The sequence below is a fragment of the Poecile atricapillus genome, chromosome 4 (genome assembly GCF_030490865.1).
Source record: "Poecile atricapillus isolate bPoeAtr1 chromosome 4, bPoeAtr1.hap1, whole genome shotgun sequence".
NCBI classification, from domain to species: Eukaryota; Metazoa; Chordata; class Aves; order Passeriformes; family Paridae; genus Poecile; species Poecile atricapillus.
In genome coordinates, this window is record NC_081252.1 from 58,473,184 (window position 1) to 58,493,637 (window position 20,454).

At 36.7% G+C, this 20,454-nt stretch overlaps 1 protein-coding gene across 1 annotated transcript in view; it reads left to right on the forward strand.

Annotated features, from left to right (window-relative positions):
- DHX15 (DEAH-box helicase 15) overlaps window positions 1–20,454 on the forward strand; it is a 45,615-nt gene that overhangs the window by 13,229 nt on the left and 11,932 nt on the right. Inside the window, exons 6-10 of the mRNA XM_058837089.1 lie at window positions 10,314–10,481; window positions 14,202–14,288; window positions 15,770–15,919; window positions 16,082–16,190; window positions 17,312–17,503. Of these exons, the coding sequence (XP_058693072.1) occupies window positions 10,314–10,481; window positions 14,202–14,288; window positions 15,770–15,919; window positions 16,082–16,190; window positions 17,312–17,503 (706 nt within the window). The remainder of the gene's footprint in view (window positions 1–10,313; window positions 10,482–14,201; window positions 14,289–15,769; window positions 15,920–16,081; window positions 16,191–17,311; window positions 17,504–20,454) is intronic.

A 20,454-nucleotide genomic window follows, 5' to 3' on the forward strand; every position in this document is an offset into this window, starting at 1 on the left:
ACTAAAACACTTAGTTTCCTTTCTTAGTTTATTATTTGGATGACCTAAGGTTTACCTGACATACGCTTTTGGTCCTTCGACATTGTACGAATCTGCAGTGTAAATGCTGTGTGAGGCCTTCCTAAAATGACAATTCTCACCAACTCAAGTACTTCAAAAACAGAAACCCAGGGGATGAATCCCTGGGTTTGTACTGGTGGGAACTGAGATCTGGGTACTGAGAGTATCCTTAGTTTTTACTGAAAAGATAGTTCTGTGCACTTCTGTACATGTATTGTACAGCTTAACTGAAGAATAACCATTTGGTTCTGTTGGCTACCGGTAGTAGTTTTAAAAAGAATGTTCAGGTTTTGGTTTTTTATTAATAGTTTTGAGTTTTACCTTCTGTAACTTTTGAGTTAGACCTTCTGTACCATAAGTTCAGGGAGTTAGGTCTCAGAAATAGACTCCGTTCCCTGCAAAAGGGGATTGTATACAAGCACTTAAGCTAAACTACAGCAGAAAATGAGGCTTTTCTGGAAATCTTAAATACCGTACTTGAAATAAACTGGGGTGTTTTTTTAATCCTGGTCTTTTGAAGCTCTTTTTAGTGTCCATATTGGTAAACTGAGATGGAGAGGAAGTTAAAAAACCATAGGCATTTTGAGAGTTTGCTGGATTCAGTCAACCTAAATATGTTTTTAGTAGGCAAAGAAGTGCAGCTGGCAAAAACGTTTTTCAGGTCATTCTTCTTGCAGTTACTACTCTTGAAGAAATACCTTTCAAGGGATGTGGAACAATTCAGTGCCTTTCGTCTAAGAATACACAACCTTAACTCTGCCAAGGGGAGAAGGTGGTACAAGTAATTTGTGATGCTAAAGGTACCCAGGCTTCTTGAGTAGACTTGACAGTCATAAAAATGTCTTGTTGCCTCTTACATGAGTTTTAAGACATTTGATTTAATTATCTCTGGCAGGTCATCTCCCTTAAAAAATGAAAGCAGTGACTGTCACTATAAAAGCAAATACTCTGACTTCTACATTTGTCTTTCTTTGATTGGAGTATTGCTGTAAGTTAAAGTACAAGTAGGGAGAAATACTGCTAGTGATAGTGGCTTTGAAACCTGCCTGCTTGGTTTTAGTTTGAAGTTGTAGTTCAGACTAGTTGGGTACTTAAATGTGTGAATTAGTGAAACAGCTGTTGCAGAAGGGTGAAAATTGGTGGCAAGAGAAAGGAACACTGCTGTCCTGCTGTTTCAGCAGATTTTATTTTCTTAGCAAGATGGTAAATCAGGCTGATCTTCAACCTTTCACAAAGCACAAATACATGGCCTTCTAATTTATGAATTATGTGCTTGTTACATCAGTTGCTGTGTATTACTCTAAATAACCTGTTAAAACTATCACTGAGTGTCTTCCTTTTGCAAATGGCTCTAGACTCCAGACCTGCCAGTGCTACAGATGTAACCTGTTCTTTTTGTACAAACAGGCTCTTTGATTTTCACTGGGTTGATTTTCAGGACATGTATTATAAATAAATTCTGAATAAAATTCTGCACACAATATATACTCATAGTGTATATAATTAAGCGTCTAATAATATATAATGAAAGCATCTAACACTGTATTACTGAATCACTTTAAAACATGCATTGTTAAGCCAGCATCCTCTGCTCTGGAGTCTAGAGTTGCCCAGTCCATGTTGTCAGTTGATGGTACTACCCAGGGGCACTGCAGTTGAGTCTGCCTAGAGCTAGTCTTAGTTTGGGTGGTTAGCATGAAATTCACTTCTGGTTTAGCTTCTGTTCAGAAGCTTGGAAGTACTTGAACCCTTTACATTAATGATATTTTGGGGGCTCTTTCGAGCATCGTAATGGAGTCTCCGTGCGTATCACTGCTGAATGTAAAGTGGTGTGACCTGTACTCAAGAATGGAAAAGTGGGCTCTAGGTACCATTTACCACTATGTGCTTCAGGTTCATTAGGCTTAGTAGCTAGGCTAAAATTGATGTATGCAAGTCAGAAGTGGTTTGTAGTTCTTTCGGATTCTTTGAAACAGTATGAACAGGATGCAAGATAATTTGTTTTTCTGGTCAGAAAGGTGCATATACAAAGCTAAATAAAATTATGGAAAGGGAACATGCTTTAGCTGAAATGATGCAAATTTGACTTGTTCAGCATTGAAGAGGGTAAAAATGAGGTGTAATTGCAGCGGTCTGTAGTAGAATGGGGTTTTTTATTGCTACTGTCTTCTCGTCCAAATGAATTTGAAGTAATTTCATATGGGAATTAAAATAGATAGCAGTTAATTAGTACAGATTAGTTAAGACATAGAGGAGATGATGAAACTTGGAGATAGCAAGGAAGATTCTGTTGTCATGCCCAGAAAATTAAAAGAAGCTTAAATGTGTTTGGAAGCTAAAGGAATTTTAATTGTATTAGCCTGCTTCTGGATGATGATAAAATTGTTATTAATGGTGCAGAAATATGTATTCAGTAAAAATTTCCTTCCTGAATCCTGAAAGGAGCGAAAGTATATGATTACACTGTATGAACTGCTTTTAAGTCCATTAATAACAAAAGAGGATATTTAAAAGCAAAATTTACTAGGTATGAACATTTTGAAACAGGACTTGTCCTACATGCTTTGTAAGGAGGAAAGCTCATTTGTTGATTTTTAAAACAAACACCCTCCTGGTATATCAAGAAAATTTCAGAACACGGGAATAGTGTTCATGTTTAATGCCAGCGTTCATAAAAAGTATAACGTGGTGTATTGGGTTTGCATGGCCAAGCTTTGGTAGCAGGGTGGTTTCTTTGAGCAGCTACTAGAAGCTTCATCTGTGTCCAGCAGAGTCGATCCCTGGCAGCTCCAGAGATAGATGTGCGACCGGTCAAGGCTGAGCCAATGGTGATAATGCCTCTGTGATAACATATTTAAGAAGAAAAAAACCAAATTACTGAGCAGTTATAATTGCAGCCAGAGAAAAGCAGAGTTAGAGCATGTGAGAGGAACAGCTCTACAGACACCAAGGTCAGTGCAGAAGGAGAGGGAAGAGACGCTCCAGGCACAAGAGCTGGGATTCCCCTGGAGCTGGTGGTGCAGCCCGTGGTGAAGTAGCTATGCCGCTGCAGTCTGTGGATATTTATTAGGATGCAGAATCCACCAGCATCTCGTGGAGGACACCCATGCTGGAGCAGGTGGATGCCTGAGAGGAGGCTGTGACCACATCGAGGGCCTGTGGAGAGTGGAGCCCTCTCTGGAGCAGTCTGTCCTTGAGGGACTGCACCCTGTGGAGGAGTGACCCATGCTGCAGCAGCTTTCCGAGGTGTGTTGCTCATGAGATGGACTCAGGTCAGAGAAGTTCATGGAGAACTGTCTCTTGTGGGGGGATCTCATGCTGGAACAGGAGAAGGCTCTTCCAGAGAAGCAAGAGAAATAACTTGTGATGAACTGACCAGAACCCCAGTTCCTTGTCTCCCTCTGCTGCTGGTATAGGAGGGAGTGCTGGGAAGGAGAGAGGGGTGTGGGGGAAGATGTTTTGAACGTTTTATTTTACTTCTCATTATCATGCTCTAATTTTGTTAGTAATTAATTTAGTATCTCTAATCTGAGCCTGTTCTGCCTGTGGTGGTATTTGATGAGTGTTCTCTCTCTGTCCTTAGCTCATGAACCTTTAAATTTTCTCTCCCCTGTCCAGCTGCAGAGGGGGGTGATAGAGAGGTTTTGGTGGGTGTCTGGCACCCAGCCAGCATCAACCCACTACACCTGGATAGCTGTAAGCTAGGTTGCCTGTCATCAGTCACAGGCAAAATTGGAAACTGAGAGGGATTTTGTTTCACCAGGGAAAAGCATAATTACATTTCAGTCAACATGTCTTTCTTACACAATAAGTGTTGTCAAACTTGTTCTCAGTCTTTGGGATTGCAAAGTTGGTAGTCTGGTTGTGTAGATACACATTTGTTGAGCTTGCAGATCTGAGAGGCAGGTGGTTTATTTTCTGTTGGAGTTCCTCTAAAACAGTATTAGATTTTACACATCATTAATATCAGTAATCCAAGAGTAGGTTACATCTAACTTGCTTGCAGATTAAACTTGTGGGGTGGGAAAGACAGAAAAAATGATGCAGAAACTGTAAGGATCTGTCTTGTATGTTCTGGTAGCACGGGCATTTACAAATGTGAATTGTGTTCTCTGTCACCCTTTTTCATAAAGCTGAATGCATTGTTACATGTTTAGGAGGTGGAATCCAAGCTGCATCTGGAGATGTGAAATACAGATCAGCAGTGTTCTTGACTGTAGATAAATAAACTTAAAACAGTTGCTGTGAAGTTCAGTATTATAGAAAAGCTTAAAGTAATATTGGTAAAACTGATGGTTTAGAAAACTTCCAAAACATTTTGATGTTTTGATAGAAAGTTTGGTAAATGAGGGTTTATTTTAAAAGTACAGTATTTTCATCACAGTGAGACTGGTTAAACTCTGGAACTGGAAGAAAACACAGACTTTCTTATGTGGAAATTGAAGTAAAAATTGACAACTCTTTTAGTGTCAATGGTAGTGGCTGGGTGATGTTAAGACGAAGTCTGTCTACTGGGCTAAAGTGAACACAAGTTGTCCTGTTTAAATTCAGATAGGAAGTATTTGGGGAGTTGGGAAGAATTAATTGAAAAAAGAGCAGTAATACCAATTTTGTTCAAATGCTAAGAGGAGGACGGTTTTTTGCTCTTCATTCATTTGGGAAGATGTCAGTATTAAATATTACAAATAAATCAGGTCAAAGATACCCTGATTATGAGAATTATGCCAAGGCAAATTCTGTTTTGACTTGACAGAGCAGTTTTAGTTATACTCAAGTGTTGACTTTTCCCATGTATTACTTTTTTGTCTGTACATATTTTTGCAGAGTTTTGTTTTGCTCAGTTTGTATTCAGAGGTCTGAAGTGCTGCAGCTCTTGATGCTGATTCTTTTTACTGCTGTTTTGTCATTTTAGCTTGTAGCAGTCTCCTTTTATTTCTAGAGAATGAAAGGGGAATTAGGGAAGTTCCGTGCAGGCTTTGAGGACAAAGGCTATTTTTCTAGAAAGATTCCTTTCATCAAAGCCAGATGCGACTAGCTGTGCGCCCTGCATGTGATAGAACTCAGAAGGGGACAGGTTAAAGTGTCTGCCAAATACTTCTAATTTGCAAAGTACTTCTTACTTATGTATTTGTTTCCTTTGCCCCATATTTGTTTCACACAAGGTAAAATTGCCTTATGATTTTTTCAGCATTAGTTTCCTTTGGGGTTTTAGAGTAAGGTCTGTTTGACCCGTGTATCTAAGGTGAAACTGAGTCTAACTTTATAGGGTAGCAGCTAATCTTCCATAGATAGGTCTATCATCTCCTGTTTAGAAGAGTTTGAAGTATGTTTTAACTGGAGCAGTCTGGAAGTTTTGCTCATCCTGTGAGATTCTGTAAGTGTGCCAAATACAGGGTCAACTGCAGAAAGGGGTTCTGCAGTAATGTTCCCAAGAACCATGTTCACAAAATCATTGAACCCTATTTTGCATGCCAAGTGCTCAAATTGTCCCATTGAAGGTACTTAGATGACATCACTAGTCACCGTCTTTTTGCAGAAAGGGTTTTTGTAAAGGGCTTACATTTTAGGATTGAGTAGAGCCTGGCCAGCAAGTTCACAGGCTGTTTGCACAGAGACCGGTCTGGCCTGTGAGTTAGAGTGAATGCTGGCACTGGAATTACTTTGGCTCAGGGTAACTTGGGGTCCGTCATGCAGTAACTGCTGTTTAGTAGCAGTGTAATTTTCACTGTATCTTCTCCATGGCAGCACGGATGAGTCTTGCACACAAACAAGCCAGGGATTGCTAGATTTGCACTGCTCTCAGTGTGACTCAGTAACTTCAGGCCACAAATCAATTCAAAGGAATGGGAAATGCTCAGGGGACTGGGTTTGTTCAGCCTTGAAGAAAGAAGGCTCACTGTAGATCTCATCATCACGAACCAGTATTTAAAGGGTAGCTACAACATACATGAAGACTCCCTTTTTACAAGGACCTGTATGAAAATCTGTGGGGTAATGGATAAAAGTTAATCCTGATGAGACTGTGATTAGACTCAAGGAAAATTTTTCACAGTGAGAATAATCAACCATTGGAATAAACTCCCAGGGGAAGTGGTGGATTCCACAACATTGGACAGGTAAGATTCAGCTGGACAGGGTGTTGGGCTGTCTTGCCTATACTGCGTTGTTGGCAAGAAAGGTTGGATTTGATGGTCCTCAAGGTTCGTTCCAACCTCTTGTTCTGTGATTCTGTGAACTGCATTGCTGCTTGTCATTCTGGGTTTCCTTTAATGTTTTGTGGGTTTGGGGTTGGGTTTTTTTGGCCTACCGTTAAATGGAACTTGCAGTGTAACTAGTAAGAATCATGGATTTATTTCAGCACAAACTTGCTTCTTAAAGACGTGGTGTGCTAACTCAATAATAGGTGCAATTGCTCCTGTAATATTTTTCTGTTGTTCACGGTCTTCAGTATGAGCACTTTACTTTTGACTGCAAAAATGCCATCAGGAAAGGAAATGGAAGGGAATTTCTACTGAGCATTCAGCTTGAACATGTAATAAAGACTTAATTTTCAGCAGCAGAAAAAAGTAATGTGCATGATAGGCAAAATCAGTCTCTTGTGTGATTAATTCTGTACAGCTCCTTTTAGATGAACTGCTAATAATACATTCAAATCCTTTGTTTTTGATGCAGAGCTAGGGTATATTAGGTATTGGAGTAGTGAGATGATACAAAGCAGTGGAAATGTGTTATTGAAGGCAGCTGATACTGGCTTGTTTCATTTACTTCCAGGTTTCTCTTTTTTGTGTTTTGACACAGAGCCTGAGGAAACAGGAGCTGGCACAGACAGTTTTTAAGTAATACCTGGAAGATTTTTAGTAATAAGGCTTTCTTAAGTTACATTTCTTTTAGGAAAAAAAAAGAATATTGCTAAATATTACTTCATAATGCTTTGTTCAGGACATGAACAAAGTCCTGTTCATGCTTTCAGTCTGGTTAGTATTTACTAGTGTACATCAAAGATCGTGGTGGGGCGAAGACTTAAGCATTAGTGCTGTAGGTGGTACTCTTGAAGTTAAGCCACAGGAAAACTTACGGTCCTCTTGGTTTCAGTTCTGGCATTCTGAGAGTTCAGTACTCGTTTTGTTAACAGGCTTCGTATGCAAAAGTTTGCATCTGGGCTGGTGGACTTTTGTGTATCTAGGTGCACAGAAAAAACAGCTTCAGTGAGAGGAGTACTCACTGTTAAAAGTTAGTGAATCCAGGTGGTTTGGGGTTTTTTTAGGTACTACCAATTAGCCTGCCTTTTTTTTGGAAAAGTGAGTTAAGATATGGAATAAAATTCTTGTCAGATTCAGGAGGCATGAGTAACCTACTTACTGTTCTGTGAAAATACAGGTTGCTGTTCTGTTACTCATAAATTGAAAGGTAACTGCATCCTGGTCTTGCTTTGTTTTCTAAACAATACAGTGCTAAGCATTGATTCCCATACAGACTTAGGTCTTGCACAAATGGAAGTTGACGTTAAAATCTTGAAGCTTTTTGGGGTCTTATAATTGCTTAAGCTCCTGAATTAAATTCACCTAATTGGATGGATATTCTAAAAATTGCCTGTTGTCCACCAGTTGTTTGAAAAAACAAGAAGCCTGTTCAGGATTTTGTCTGGAGTCAGTCTTCATTGCACTGATTTGTTGGAAGGATCACCATTTCAATTAGCTTAAATTTGATTTAATAATAATAATCTTGATAGAATTATTTTCTCAATTGCAGCTCTTTTTTTTTTTTTTTTTTAAGCTATTTTACTTAGCTGTAAGCTCAAAACAAAAAATTGTTGATTTGTCACTTGGATGTTGAGGTGACTTTGTTTTTCCTGGTTGAAAAATACTCACCACCCCACTACCCAAAACAGACTATAGTCTGTTTTAGAAGCTTTTCCAAGGAAAATCACTTCAGGTCCTGATGGTGTGGAGGAATGTTGAGGACTCTGTGTTAATATTGAGGGTGTAGTACTGTGGGGCTCTTTATGGAAACTAGAATCAAGCAGCAGTTGTGTTGCAGCTTAACTGTAGCTATTGCCTGTGTGTTGTAAATTTATTTTGATGGGATCAAGAGGAAGTTTCTGGAAGCTTTGAAGTACTTGGGATGACTGTCTGGAACAAATCTGATTACTGGTTTTGTGAAATAGTGTGTGTTGTGACACTTGCAGCTTGAGAAAAATGAGCAAATGCAAGTGTAATCTTTCCTCTCTTTGTGGTCCGTTTGCTTTTTACCTTTTGATAGTCAGCTTTTTTTAGAATGAGTGCATTCTCAAAAATGGACAAGTTCATTGACTATGATTTTGCTGAGAATTATTTCTCAATTACTAATCCTGGGAAGTTTTGTGTGTGAAGAACTAGGCTCAACTTGACCATTGCGGAAAGTCTCATGTTTTTTGTATGTTAGGCCTGTTTTCTTCTTTGTTTAACTGAGGCTGGCTCTTGTGCTGATGCACTGGGCATAATGGGTTTAAGTGTGGGCCCTTGGATCCTGTGTCTGTTCCTACTTCCTGTACCCCCTTACCCACTATCTCAGGTAGTCAGTGTGGTAGTTCAGGGCTTTGAGGAGTTTTTCAGGCATAATCCAAATACAGTGCAAGTTCACACTACCTTCTAGTTGTTGTGCCTTAAAAGAATGGTCTTCTTTGGTGGAGGTTGTTGCAGTAATCTTTCTTCCAGGAAGGGGTTTTATAATTACTTTGTTTGGAGTAGATGGTGTGCAAATATTTAAAGGTGTATGGTTTGTTGGTTTGTTTTTAAAAAACCTTTCATACGTGAATAAAGTGGAGTGATTGATTTAGACTTGGTGAATCTTTAAAGGATTAAAGATAACATACAATTACATGTCTCATATTTCTGGATTTAAATATCTTCATGTGATGCAAACAAATCTTGAACACTCAAAGGTATCCTTAACACTTTGAAACTACTCTTACTGCACATAATCCTTCTATCTTGTATATTTAGGAATGCAGGTTTTGGTCATAATCTGTGTGTGGTTCTGGATACAGTTAGAATCATAGGCTATCCTGAATTGGAAGCGACTCACTGGGATCATCCAAATCCAACTCCTGGCCCTGTACAGGATAGCCCCAAGGGTCGCAGGACCAGAAGTTGGCCTCAAAACCCTGTGCCAGAGGGCTTTGTCCAAATGTTTCTTGATTCTGGTAGGATTTGTGCTGTGAGTACTTGTGTGGGAAGTAGATGTACTAGTATTAGATCTGTACTTGCTTTTGGGTCTTAAGTTTTGCTTCAGGCTAGTGAATGTGGTAATGAAGGTCTCCCCTCTTTTCTCAAGAGTATGTTGTAGTAATGTTTTCTTTGCTTTTGCATGCCATTGCTTTTTGTCATAACTGTTTTCCCCTCAGTTATTCAGATGGAAGATGGATAGTTGGTCAGTGTGTCTCTTAGTTACACTAGTGAAAGCTCTAATGCGATTTTTAAGATATTGAATGGTGTTACTTATTAAACTAAATTTCGGTGCACTCCAGTTTTCCTTAGATCCTGTCATAACTGTTGGTCACCTAGCTGTCTTAAATGTAGCAGTTTTTAAATGGACTTAGAACAATTGGGCTGTGGTGAACCATTTTATATGGTAAACAGAAAATAGGCTAGATAATTCTATGATAAAAAAAGATACAAAACATCTTTCATCTTCAGAGTATTTCACTGATTTTTCTTAAGCTTAAATAGGATTTCAGTTAATTTTAAAGTAAGATCTGAAACACAGGATTGAGAGGTTTGGTTTTGAGTATCCATGTTTATACTATAAAGGTGTTTGTTCTCATTAGGTACAATGAAGCAAATCTTCCATATAATTGCATTAGTGATACGTGACATTAAAGCTTAATTGGCTTATTTTAAATATCTTGCACATCAATTTCCTTCAGATTGTGAAAATTGAAAAGGTCATGAGTGCAGTTTAATATTCCAGGGTGAGAGATTTCAATTTTAGTACAATTTGTAGAGATTTAATTAGGAAACATGACTAAAAGAAAAAGGATGTTGAATGCAAATTAGGCTGTTCATTAGGATATAGAAGCTGAAACATCTTGAAGTATTGTGGAAATTTGATTGCAGATTCAGTAAGCACCTTGATTGATTTTTTTTTTTATTTTTTAAAGTAGAAGTTATTGTAATTGTTCTTCAGGCTGTATACTTAATCTAATTGTCATAAGCGCTCTAAATATGCTTCCTTTTTCATGGAGTTTTCTTTTAACCAGTGCTATTGTTTTGCAGGAGATTGATGAAGCCTGCAAGAGGATAAAACGTGAAATTGATGACTTAGGTCCTGAAGTTGGTGACATAAAAATCATTCCATTATATTCCACCCTTCCTCCACAGCAACAGCAGAGGATATTTGAACCTCCCCCACCAAAAAAACAAAATGGAGCAATAGGAAGAAAGGTAAATACTAAGCAGTGCTAGTATTCAGTTCTTTAAGTAGGTACTCCCTGTTGCATTGGCTATGAAATACAACTTTCAGGTCTTTTAAATATATTTGGACAGCAACAAGTACAAGGCTTTTTTTTATCAAGTCTTAAAAATGCAGCATTTTATCACATTGTAATTTTTAGATAACTTGAAATTTGTCTCAGTACGAATCAAAGTTTTGTTATAGTGATAACAGTTTGATTTGACTGAGTGGAAATGGCATTCATTTAAGTTTCTTATGTGAAATAGGATTTATATGGAGGATGGAATTTTTTTCTACAAGTGGTTATTTTAAGATGTACTTTTTTTTTTGAGACAATTTGGGCTGTCTCTTTGGGGTAGATTGTCAGGCAGATTCTATCAGTTTCTTAAACATTTATGAGAAGGTGCAAATTAAAACAAGTATGTTCAAGTTAAAGGTTTGTATTTTTGTAGTAATAAATGAGGAATTGAGGTTCTTACATTAGGTAAAATCGATTGAGAAACTGAAAAACCTGAAATGGCACAGTGAATGTTCTTCATAAAGTTAATATGTCAGTGCTCAGAATAATCCATAGTAGAAGCTATGTGTTTCATTAGAAAGGAGTCATATTAAAGCTTCCTAAAACTAAACTGCTCTACAGAGCTGGCAGTCACAAAGCAAAGATTTTGAAGGTCAAAGCTGAATCATACTGTGTGCTCCAGGCAGGGTTTGTTCCTTGATTATTTGTTGTTTTTGTGCAGTACAATGCATGTAGAATACTAGTGACAACTTTCTAGTGTTCTGAAAGAATAAATCGCTTACTAAATTTAGTGAGATTGTCTTCCTTTTCCTGTAGAAGTTGATTGCAGAAAGCACTCAGTCTGAAATCATGAAACTTCTTCTGCAACAAAATTGTATTTGCAAATGACTTAAGTGAATGAAATTGCTTTTAAGTAATAAGTGATAGTTGTGTATTTAATTAAATTTTCACTCATTTTTAAAACTGTGCCCGTCAAAACAGGCAGGTTTTGGTTTTCTGCATTAGAGGATAACAAGTGCAGAACATGGTTTCTGTTATGTTGAAATGACAGAGCCAGTACCAGTCTCTTGGTGTAGTAGCTGTTTTACTATAAGAAAAATTATTATGCCCAAAAGATGCCTGCTATAGGCAAAAGCAGGTGCAGCATGTAGGCAACAGACTCAGACCTGTGGAGTTACTTTTCATCCTTGCCTGCTTTGGCTGAAATATTCTGACTTCCATGTTTTACTTCTTATCTCCATATAACTATGAGTGAGAGTACATCTATGTTGTAAATTTTTTAAATGTTGGTTTAGTTTCAGTTAGTCTTAGTGATCAAGGTATGTAAAGTAAAACCATGTGGTGCTGTGCCTGTTTAGGAAAATGTCTATGTTCATCCAGTCCTTTGTGGGAGTTGAACCTAGATTTTAGAATTGCTGAGGGGGGAGCTAGTAAGTGATCTAAATACTTTCAAATGCTCTAATGGTCATACAAGTGCAAGTGATATGCTTACAGTAACTGAATAAGTATTTCCTTAGTTTTAACTTTGTGGAATGAGAGATGCTGGAAGTAGTGTGGCATTTTGCTGTAGTAGTGATGGTAACACCTAGTAGTGATGCAGCTTGACAACTTCACACTTTTTTTGTCCTCTTTGAGCTAAGAAAGCAGCTATTATTGTGAGAAGGCTTAAGATTACAGGCAAATATTCTGATTAACTAGTAAGAATATTTTTTTCATTCAGGAAGATGAAGATGACTTAATGTTTCTATTGTCCTGTGTTAAAGGCTCCTTGTCATCTTATCCCTTCTTTTCGAATTGTGTTGTAGTTCCTGTTTCAGCAGCCTTAAGCATTACTAGTTAATATAATGCAATACAGATATCTTTTTAGATGTAGATACTGTGTATATTTTAATATTCAAAACAAAGGTTTTAAATTCATCTCAGAAACTGCAAGACTATAGCTGAGACAAATTATATTTTTTTATATATTAGCGCTAATTTCAATTGTTTGATGTTCAAGTTACTTTGTACTTTGATTTAGACTTGAAAAATGTTATAATTTCAACCTTCTTAAAAATTTCTTGTTTCTACAGTCATTAATTGTCATTTTTTGAGCAATGGGATGTTAACAAATTATATCTTTATGTGCAACAGAATCCACTGTATAAATAACTTTTTTTCTTCTACCTTAGGAAAGTTCAGTATAGATTAAGTGATTTCAGGTACAAATTAAATTGTTGCACCACTGTGGACTAAGCATAATAATTGTATTGAGTTCCTGGTATTGTCAAGTGTCCTCATAGAAATCAGTGGTTAAAAGCAGGATCAAAACCTTTTGTCTCTGCTCTGTAATTAGTATTTGAAGAATCTGGGTTTGAGTGGTTCTGTACATTAGCAGAAACAGAAGAACACAAAACTTTTGAGGCATACTCTGTAAGAGCAAGCTAAATGTGCCTTGACTTTTAATGTGAGACTGTGAGTTTAGTTTGTATATTTAATGCCTTAAAATTTTTTTTATGAAAATGTATTGAGATTTTGCACTGACTTGCACTGATGTTTGTAACTGTTATCTTTTGATTAATTTGTGCAGGTTACCTGTGAATGATATGTGTACAGTATTTTCTGTTTGTTTGAGGAATACTAAGTAGCATGTCATGAGTACTGCTTTCAATATATTGTAGTATTTGGGCAAGCTTAGACCTTAAGAAGAGACAAGCTGAGTGTGATAAGTGGCTGACTGGCAAAGTGATCAGCCAGTAGGAAGAGAAATCAGCTGTCACTGGCCTCCTTGCAATTCTGAACTAAGTATTAGGGGTCTTTCCAGTTCTAATTGATAAAATGAAAGTAGTGATGACAGAATGCTTTGAAATTAGGAAGTGAAGGCTAAGCACTTTTGATGAAGTGCTGAACAGGTTTTGGGTCTTTTCTTAGACAATAACACACTAATAACTTGATTCAGTGTGGTCACTGTTGGAATGAATGAGAGCTAATTGTATCCATAGCCTGTTACACTGCATCTCTGGACATAAAAATTGAAATGGTGGCTAACAAAGCCTGGGAACTCTGATAGTCACCTTTGCTTCAATTTTTGCATGTGACTTAATCTTCTGAAAAGCTAAGAATGTAACATTAAGGATATGTAAAGGAGTTTGAATAGCTGGTAATACAGAAAGACAACGTAGAAATTAAATACGTATTGTTCACAATTTTAGCTAGAACATGTTGGTAACAACTTTATTTCAAAACAAATAAAATACTGTGCTGGTAGCATATATAACTTTTGATTTAACTGGCTTACCCTGTTCAGGCTTTCAGAAAAAGGTAAAAAGCTAGAATTAATAGATGATGTTAAAGGGTTCCAGTACAGCTTGTCATTTTGTAACAGAGATGCGAGAAAAAAGTTTGAACAGTGGTTTCATAAGTTAAATTTTTACTCTTAATTTTTCTCAACCAACAGTTTGTTATGTTTTTAATAGACCCATAGGGGAGCAAAAAACAATGGATGAAAATTGCTTTCTTTTCATTAGAAGTTCCTCTGGTTGATTTCAGATCATGCCATGAAAGTGTTGGAGCACAGCTCTGATAGTTATTAAGTGGTATGAAGTTTACTGAAAATTTTTTGTGCTGAGACAAAACTGGAGCCCTTCATCTTCAGGATGAAATAGTTTCATTTAGTTGTTTGGGGTTTTGTTTTGTTTTTTTTTTTTGACAGGTTGTGGTGTCCACTAACATTGCTGAGACATCATTGACAATAGATGGTGTAGTGTTTGTGATTGATCCTGGCTTTGCAAAACAGAAGGTAAGTACTATTTTTGTATCTTTATAGTAGGAAAGTTGATGGAATCTGGCTTGCTCTGGCTGCTCTTCCCTTTGCAAACACTGACAGGTCTTTTTACAGTTGAAATCTTGAACTTGGGTTAATTTGGATTTGTTTTGTTTTTAACTTAAACTTCGTATGATTTGCACTTAGTCCACAAACTTTAGCTAGAATAATTTTATTTTAAAAAATAAAGAAATACGAAAATTTTGTTAGTCTTGGAATTAAGTTTCTCTAGATACTATAGGAAGGGTAGTTTTGTACTGTGTCTATGCTTGAGGATGCTCAAGTAAAACAAATTGTATGAAAGTAAATAAAAGTGGTTCTAGAAGCCTCCTCTTCTTTTAAGTCAACATAGAAAACCCCAGCACTAAAATGAGAAGTAATGATCCCTGCTGTTTCTTGTCAGTATTTATCATATACTGTTGCAGGCCTGAAGATTGTAATCAGGATCATATTGTGGTTCTTGGAACATCGTAGAGTGTTCAGAGGAGCTGAAGTAGCTTTCTGACAGTCAACCCAGTAGCTACATAAAATAGAATATGAATGTCATTGTCTTCATTTGTTTTTTTGACTAAATGTAGCTTTCTTTATAACTTAGTTTCTTAGTCTTTTCCTTTAATAGTGGTACACATTGTCAGCCTTTTTAACTTTTGCAAAATGAGACAGACACACAGCAGAATGTGAGAACAGCCAGTGTGTTTTTATGCACAAATTTCCATCACCATTAAGGCTGAACTTTTTTCACAAATAATTCTTTTGATAGAAGGTATTCTTCTGGTATAAAACCTAAGGTTTCTGTACATATTTTATACTGAATCATACCAGAAATGTCTTAAAACATGGACTGAGAATGTCTTCAGCTGGAACTACTGTTGGACCTACTGCCTTTGTTTTCAGTATGTTCCTTTCCATAAGCCCTACTGAGCTGGCAGGGCTGCTGTTTAGGTATGACTGCAGTGGAAGTTTTACAGTAAATACCAGCAGATATATTGTACTGTGATAGTCTGCATGTACCCTTGAAACAATTTTCTTTTGTCATTGGCCTGATCTTTACAGTTGCATAAAACATTAATGTTGGATTTTTCTGGTCTCTAGAATATGATTATTCAACTGTGTCTTTATAGCAAGACAATGTTTTTATGGAATTTTTTGAGCATCGTGAGTGTTCAGCACTCTGTAGAACAAACTGGACATACTCCTTTTGCCATAAAAATCTTATTTAAAAATAAAGACTTATTTTTATAAATTGCAGGAGTTGCTGTTAACAGATGAATAAAAATTTCAGTTCTCTAGGCAGTTGTATTTGAAGCTCTCCAGAGTCTTTTGTAGCCAGTTCCTTTTCTTTTCAGATACATACAACGTAAACTTATTTTTAAGTTGCATAAAGCAGTTTGGATTGTTGTCCTGAACACTGTTTATTCTTTTACCTTCTGTCCTGCTCTGCCTCCTCTTTGAAATAGGTGTACAATCCTCGTATCAGGGTGGAGTCTCTGCTGGTGACTGCGATCAGTAAAGCATCTGCCCAGCAGCGAGCTGGCCGTGCTGGTCGTACTCGACCAGGCAAGTGCTTCAGGCTTTATACAGAGAAAGCCTACAAAACTGAAATGCAGGTAAGATTGTGGATTTTACATTGTGTTCATAAGAATGTCTGATTCAGGTTGTTGAGTGCTGTGCTATTAAACAAAATTAGAATTTGAATGCTTCTGAAGTGTAAAGTGTCTGGAAGAAGTGTTACAAATTTTCTTTTTTTTTTTCCCCCCTCATCCCCCCAGGACAACACATACCCTGAAATTTTGAGGTCTAACTTAGGATCTGTAGTATTACAGCTCAAGAAGCTTGGTATAGATGATTTGGTGCACTTTGATTTTATGGATCCTCCAGGTATCTCTTTCCATCTTTCCGATCTTTATTTTTTTGACTACTTTATATAATGACAACATGAAATAAATTCTGTCATTGTTTTTTTCTGGGGTTTTTTAAAAATTGTAACCTGTAAGGAATGTCTTTTGTTTATCCTGAAATTTAATGCTCTGTGTCATATCCAAGCAAGCCTTTTCTTTCTGAGTAAGAGCTTTTAGTGGAACCAAGGATGCTACTGAAGGCCCCTTCCCTTCAGAGAATAACAGAAAATTCTTGGCATTAGAAAGTCTCTTATTTGAGGGTTTTTTACTTATCACCTTGATTACACATCCTAATTGTGCAATCAGTTAACAACTGTTTGTAAATAAAACGGGCTGGACTTTTCTAAAGCTGAATACATGGTTTCGCTCAAACTGTAGTTTATATGCATCTTTCTTCTGAGTGTTAAATGTTCATAGATGCTTCAAAATTGCACTGTTATAGTGCTAATCAAAAATGTAAATCAATTATATATAAATAGGTAGTTTCTTTTCCCCTAAAATAAAAATCTGACATAGTCTGTAAGTTTTTAAATATTTCTACAGAACAGTTTGTTATTTATGATAGCTTAGCTTATCAACATGTATGATAGCTTAGCAGAAAGACTTGGAGATTTCCTTTTGTTTTGCTTTGTGGCTTAATACTGACTGTGTGAGGAATGCAAGATAGAGAACATTCTTACTGGCTTTCTGAAAGACTTTAGGTATCTAGAGTTGACATGGCTGAAATTTTAGGGCTGTTGATCTATTTAGTATGGAACAAGGGAAAAAGTATCCGCAGGGAGAAGTGATAGTACTGGTACTGAATATTTCACAATGCCACTGCTATCTGAATTTTGAAAAGCAGTAATCTTCAAATATTCAAAGCTTGTGATTTAGTTTAAAGCTTTTCTAAATAAGTGTTCCCTCCCTGCCGCCTCCATTCATTCATGCTTGGGTGTGTATTGCTGGATTTGGTAACCATTTTGCATTTGGATGCTAGTGAATGGAGGGAAAAAAAAAAAAAAGATACCTAATAACAGTCTGTGCTTCCTCAGTTTTTGCTGATTCAGAGCTGTTTGGTTAATGTGTGAATTTACTCTTTTTTTTCTTTTTTCCTTTCAGCTCCTGAAACTCTGATGAGAGCTTTAGAGCTTTTGAATTATCTGGCTGCTTTAAATGATGATGGAGACTTGACTGAATTGGGATCCATGATGGCTGAATTTCCATTGGATCCACAGCTGGCTAAAATGGTTATTGCAAGCTGTGACTACAACTGTTCTAATGAGGTCCTATCTATTACTGCCATGTTGTCAGGTAATAGCAGGAAAACAGAAACCAAACAAATTGCAGATCTTCAGTTTGGGGAAAATTTAATTTTCCCACATCAGAAAAATAACATAAATATATTTTTTAATAAAATTAGAATTGCTTTTTAAAATTTCATATATGGGTTTAGTTATTACGGATTTATGTAGAGATGTTGAAGCTAGTGAGTAGTAATGTTGAAAACTTGTGATAAAATGTTATAAGAGTTTGCTCCTAACATCAGTTAAAAATCTATATATTTGAATTGTTGGGGGTGGGGAGTCAGGCTAGTGGAATAGAAGTTTCTATTTCAGTTCATATTCAGGCCTAGAAATGTCATCTCAGCTACTAATTTTTAAGGCAGTAACATCTATTTTGTATTGTGCATTCTTCTGCACTTTGATAAATCTTCCCAAAGGGATAAGAGTATAATTTATATTAAATCATAAGCTTGTACACGGTACATTTTTCAGATATTAAATGGCAAAACTGGACAGCAGTCAGTACTTTCAAAGGGAAAAAAAGAAGCTTGGAAGGAAGATGTATCTTTATAAGAATTAACTGAGGTGTTCAGTTGTTCTCTGCCGCTGTTACATGAATAACTCTGTGTTGGAGCAGAGCTGCTTGCTGAAAGAGCTTAATGAGAGAAATGTTACCAAGCAAATCTTAAACCTATTTAATTTTCCCATTGTGTAGAACTGACTTTGTTTTATAACTAGAGGTCATAGGACAAGCAGCAGGTTTTAATCTATTACAAAAATGGGAACGTTCTTACTCATAAGTACTCTTTCGTCTTTGGGATGTGGTAATTTACCAGACTTTGCACAGTGCAGGTGTATTGCTGACATGCTTAACTTGGTTGGATAGAGAAAAAAAAGAAAGTTTTGACCAAGTGTAAAATCTGTTGTTTCAGTTTAGTCTTACAATATATTTATATGAAAGTCTTTAACAACAAGTTAAAATGTTTGTTTCAGAGTTATGATTGTTCAGACTCAGAGCAGATGGGCAGGGCAGAATCATAATATTTTTCTTTAATTAAACAGTAGGCTTAATTGCGGAGGTGGTGGTAGGTTGGTGCCTGTCTTCGTCTTCTCTTCCCCCTTCTGCCCCCAGTATCTACTATAGAACAACTCTGTTTAGTATTTTGGTCCATGGCCTTCAATTGATTTGACTTAGTCTTTTTCCAATTTACTTTTTCCCAGGCCATGATACTTTCTTTGTTTTAAACCACAATTAACATAATGATAAATAAGTTTTGGGGGGAAAATAAAAATGGGTTGAAGCTGGTGAATGTATGGGTCATAACTAAAATTCTACTCTTGAAAAAACCCATAGTCCTGGTCCTTGTGAGGGCTGTTTCCCAAAGTAAGCACTTTAAACCAGTGGCATAATAGTATGTTTTGGTGCATTAAGTGCACATAAAGATTGTCAGGTTGTTGATAGCAATCCATGTATTTAATTTGGACTAAACGGGAAACTAGGTGACAGAAAAGAGCAAAAATTGCATTAAATAAATGAGCAGATTAAACGATTATACCACATTTTATAAGAGCCATGGTGTCATGCTGTGGTATGGAAAGTACTATTACTTTTCAAAGCACTGAGTTAAGAGAGTGATAGAATAATCTGAATTTTGGTTTTATTAGTACAAGTTAGAAGTTAAAATACACTTGATATTATCTGTTTTTTTCAAATGCAGGGCCCATTATACAGGGTGTTTATTTCACACCTGCATTTCCATTTTCTTTAATGCATTGGTCTTTATTGATTTATTACCATGATTCACTGCTAAAGTGTGATTTATTTTTTTTTTCCTCCCCCAAGTTGCATCTAGTATTTCGCTCACAGTATCTAGTGCTTTGGGCTTTTATGCAAATTTAAGAATAAAGAAAAAGTACATAAAACTGCACAGAACAGCCCTCGTTTGGTAGGGATACGTCCTATGCAAAGCAGTGTTCTCATGTGATTGCAGGGCTTCAGTTAATGAGAAAACTAATGTAGTCCCAAGCAGCTGGACAAAGATAAAAGATTTTTTAGTATCTAATCATTAATTTTATTGAAATTTAACCTCATAAAAATTACACCTACTTAAGACCAAACTGATTTATTTTCTGGTGTAAATCTCTATAAAGTAAATCACAAAATGGGCAAGGTTGGAAGGAATAACTGTGGGTGACCTGATGCAACTTCCCTGCTCCAGCCGATCTCGTACAACTACTTCCAAGATCTTGTGGATTGATATCAATCTTAGAACATACTGTCAACATACTATGTTGACATGAATTAAGTTGGCAGCAATACTATTTATGGTCTTCCTAGTTTGTGTCTGGAAAATAAATGGTAAAACATGATTTTTGGATGGAAGTGAGAGGAGTCAGATGTATGTAAGAGAATACAATGATAGAGAAAGCTCATCATGTTGCATTTTTTGGTATATATTTTTTATTTGAAGTAGTGCCAAAGGACGGTTTAACCTTCCACCACTACCGCTACCATCACAGCCTTTAGACTTATTAATACCTTCATTCACATGTTTCTGTATACCAGTGCTGATAGCAATACCATGTGAGAAGAGACTTGACTGATGTGTTCTGTCTAGTAACAGACTTGTGATAATCCAACCTCAAGTTGGTTTAGACTGTGCTAGTACACAACAGTTTCAGATCTATTTGCTTTGTCTGCAGGGGCTTTCTGAAGAAGCAAATTTGTAATTATTGAAGTGTTTCATTCCACAGGGTACTAGCTTCTGGTAGAGCTATCAGCACTGGATTTGAACTAAGATTTGTTTAGCCTTCCAGTCTGTGTCCGTAACCTTGATGGCCTTCAGACTAGAGATTTTGATGCGTACATATAATTCTATTAAAATAATCAGGTACTCTGTAGCTTTGAAACCCTCTTGTCTTACAGATGTGGTTAGGTGTTGATGTACCAAATCAAGGTAGTAAACAGTCCAAGATGCA